General features: G+C 35.3%; 1 protein-coding gene across 1 annotated transcript; it reads right to left on the bottom strand.

Moving 5' to 3' along the window:
• On the bottom strand, positions 1–2,291 carry LOC106117701 (alpha-tocopherol transfer protein-like; the record flags this gene model as incomplete). Its single annotated transcript, NM_001312053.1, is given in 3 exon segments — positions 1–58; positions 1,645–1,804; positions 2,115–2,291. Coding segments are annotated over 3 exon segments (357 nt in total), but the record flags the coding sequence as incomplete, so codon positions are not given.
• Between the last annotated feature and the right edge of the window lie 838 nt (positions 2,292–3,129).

The following is a 3,129-nucleotide window of genomic DNA, read 5'->3' as shown; positions in this document are numbered from 1 at the left end:
TCTCATAAGGATGACTCGTCGACCATCTGGAGTAAGACCAGGTAACGGTGGCATTTGACTGAAAAAACACAAGTAATAAATAAATTATTATATAATATTTCATCATCAGCTCACTATACGTCCCCACCGAAGGGCTCGGAGCCTACCCTTTTTTTCCAGTGAGGAATGCTTTATGCATACTCCGCGCCCCTACGCGGTAGTTATGTGGGATTCTCCTCCATAGCGGAGGCATGCCCACTAAACCTCTCTGTTCTACCCTACCCTAAATCAAGGGTGACTAGACCATAGATAATATTTATACATCATAAAATCATTGATTACTTTATTTAATGTTATGATAAAATAGCGGTCGCCCGCGATTCCGTCTGTGTGGTATTAAAATACTACATAAGTAGTCTGTTCTTCCAGACTATGTTCTACATGTATATGCAATTGCGTATGTCTATGGGTAACGGTCAGCGATTTCAGGTGGTCGCTCGCTCGTTTGCCACCTTATGATATAAAAAAAATCTATGACTATTTTCATCAATATCCGCTTAACCCTTCCACAGATACATTGTAACAAACATCCATCTAAACCAGTTTTTCCCAAAGTGGGCGATAACGCCCCCTTGTGGGCATGTCTCAAGTTGCGGGTTATAGTAAAAGTTTCGTTTAGAATTCTCCGTTAATATACATATATAGGTCACAATAATTCCCGTGACCCCGTCCCGATGCGTTGGAGGAACAGAGAAGTTTAGTGGGTATGCCTCCGTTATGGAGGAGAATCCCACATAACTAAAGGTCACAATATTTAATTAATTTAATTTGAAGTTATAGTGGGTTTTAAATATGAGAAAATATGGGGGCGCTAAAAAAATATTTATTCTCAAAGTGGGCAGTAGACAAAATAAGTTTGAGAACCAATTGCTATAAGGGTTCGCGTTTATAATATTAGTAATATGGGAGTTATTTTATATCGTAAATGGAAACGATTAAATATAATTATTGTGATTGAATACGATGATGTTTCTACATAGATGTAATAGTTCTTCCTAGTGTATTATTTGATTGGGTATTTTGCGGAGTTTATTGTTAAATATTGCTATTTTCTATGGGTAATTAAAATGATAATTAATACTGTTACGTCATAGAATTGTGAAATCTTTTCATCCACTTTGTATAGATAGAGAATTTGTTAAGCCTGATAATAAATAAAAAGTGATTAACAGTGGTTAACCCTTAATTCGATGGTGTCCAGTGTGACGAACAACTAATTAAAAAAAATCTACTAAACTAGTTTAAAGAAAATTACGTAAGTATGAATTTACTAAATAAAAAACAGTTTTTTTTGCTACAAAAAATTTCGTCGAATTAAGGTTTAAATATACGTCTTCCTATAATGTCATCTTTTAACTATACTTATATAATAAGTTTATTAATTAAAATAGCTTAAAATACACCCAATAATCTACTAACGAATAAAAAACAGTAAAATGAATATTAAGAGTTTTGGGGAATAAAGATTCGAATCCATGACCTGCAGATTACAAGTCAAGTGCTTAACCTCTGAGCTACCGACGCTGAAAGTTTTCTATGATAGAATTAAAGTTTACTTATTTTTTAAATAAGATCCTTTTAAAGTCAATCTAAATATATACTTACACGATGTTTAAAATCTCTTGCAACTCCGGACGCATGACGTCACGGTTGTCGAAAAATTCAGGAACAGCAGCGCGCATTGTGAAGTACATGTCCAGCTTGCGCTTGGCCTTTTCTAATGAGAACTTGCAGCCACGGAGGAATGTCATGATACGTTGGTCATCTGTGAAGGTTTAAAAAAAAAATTGTATTCATTGGTCCCAACGTAAATCTTACATCGTACTAATATTATAAATGTGAAAGTTTAGATTGATGAATGGTTGTTTGTTTGAAGGTCGACCAGAACAACTGCATCTCAGTGAAATTTGTCATAGATGTAGAGCATAGTCTGGAAGAAGACATAGGCTACTAGTTATGGTTTTTTTTAACTCCACGCGGACGGAGTCACAAGCAATAGCTAGTTTTTTAATCTAGGTCTAGTATTGCGCCGATACACTCGCACAGTGTTGGTTTTTCTTCCTAAAATTACTTACCAAACTCATCAGGTAGATGTGGTTCTTTCTTGAGCCACTCCTTGATATGCTCCAAATCTTGTTCCTTGCCTTCAGGCTTCTCGTTCAATTCCTCTCGGATCTTCTGCCACATCTCACCTGTAGGCTGTTCTAGAGTCATCTTTGGTTCGTCGGTTGGCCCTGGAAGATTAAAATTGACTATTCAATTTCAAAAACTTTTTTAGTATTTGAATTTCTATTATTAGTCCGAGGAAAGTATAACCGAAAGAAGGGAATGAATTAAACAGTTAGAGATGGATGGATGGATTATTTTTAGTAAGTTTACTAATGCTTGGATGGATGTTTATTAGAAGGTATCTTCAGAACAGATGCTCGGATCTCGTTGAAATTCAGCTTACATGTACAACATAGTCTGGAAGAACAGATAGACTCCTAAGTTTTTTTCTAATTCCGCGCGTACGGAGTCGCTGACGACAGCTAATTTAAGAACAAAGTATTATCAGTCTATACTTGTTTTTAAATGGGTTTCATTGTAGATTAACATGTTTTATTGTTATGAAATTACATTATGACGTAACTATTACGATTCGTATGTTATATATAACAAGAAGTAGCTATTCGTAGTTACGGTTCTTAGTTCGCGCATGCGTACTAGCGCGCTCAAGCAAAGAATTACATTATTTTGTCTATATGTTTCTATTATTACGTATCTGTTACGTATTTGAGTTTTCACTGCTGAAACAACCATACCAATAATACCATAATGAGTCACTCTTATTATTTCTATACTAATATTATAAACAAGAAACATTTGTTGGTCTGTATTGAATAGGCTCCAAAACTAGGTAACCGAATTAAAAAAAAATGTTTCACTGAGATGACATATTCAATTGGAGCGTTGGTGGCTCAGGTGTCAAGCACTTGAATTGTAATCTACCGTTCCTGGGTTCGAATCCCGCCATGTACCAATGTGTTCTTCGATTTCCGATTTACATATGTATATTTATCCGACGTTCTTACGGTTAAGGAAAACATC

This window comes from Papilio xuthus, unplaced genomic scaffold (genome assembly GCF_000836235.2).
Source record: "Papilio xuthus unplaced genomic scaffold, Pxut_1.1 DF826655.1, whole genome shotgun sequence".
NCBI classification, from domain to species: Eukaryota; Metazoa; Arthropoda; class Insecta; order Lepidoptera; family Papilionidae; genus Papilio; species Papilio xuthus.
This window is presented reverse-complemented; position numbering and strand designations above follow the sequence as displayed.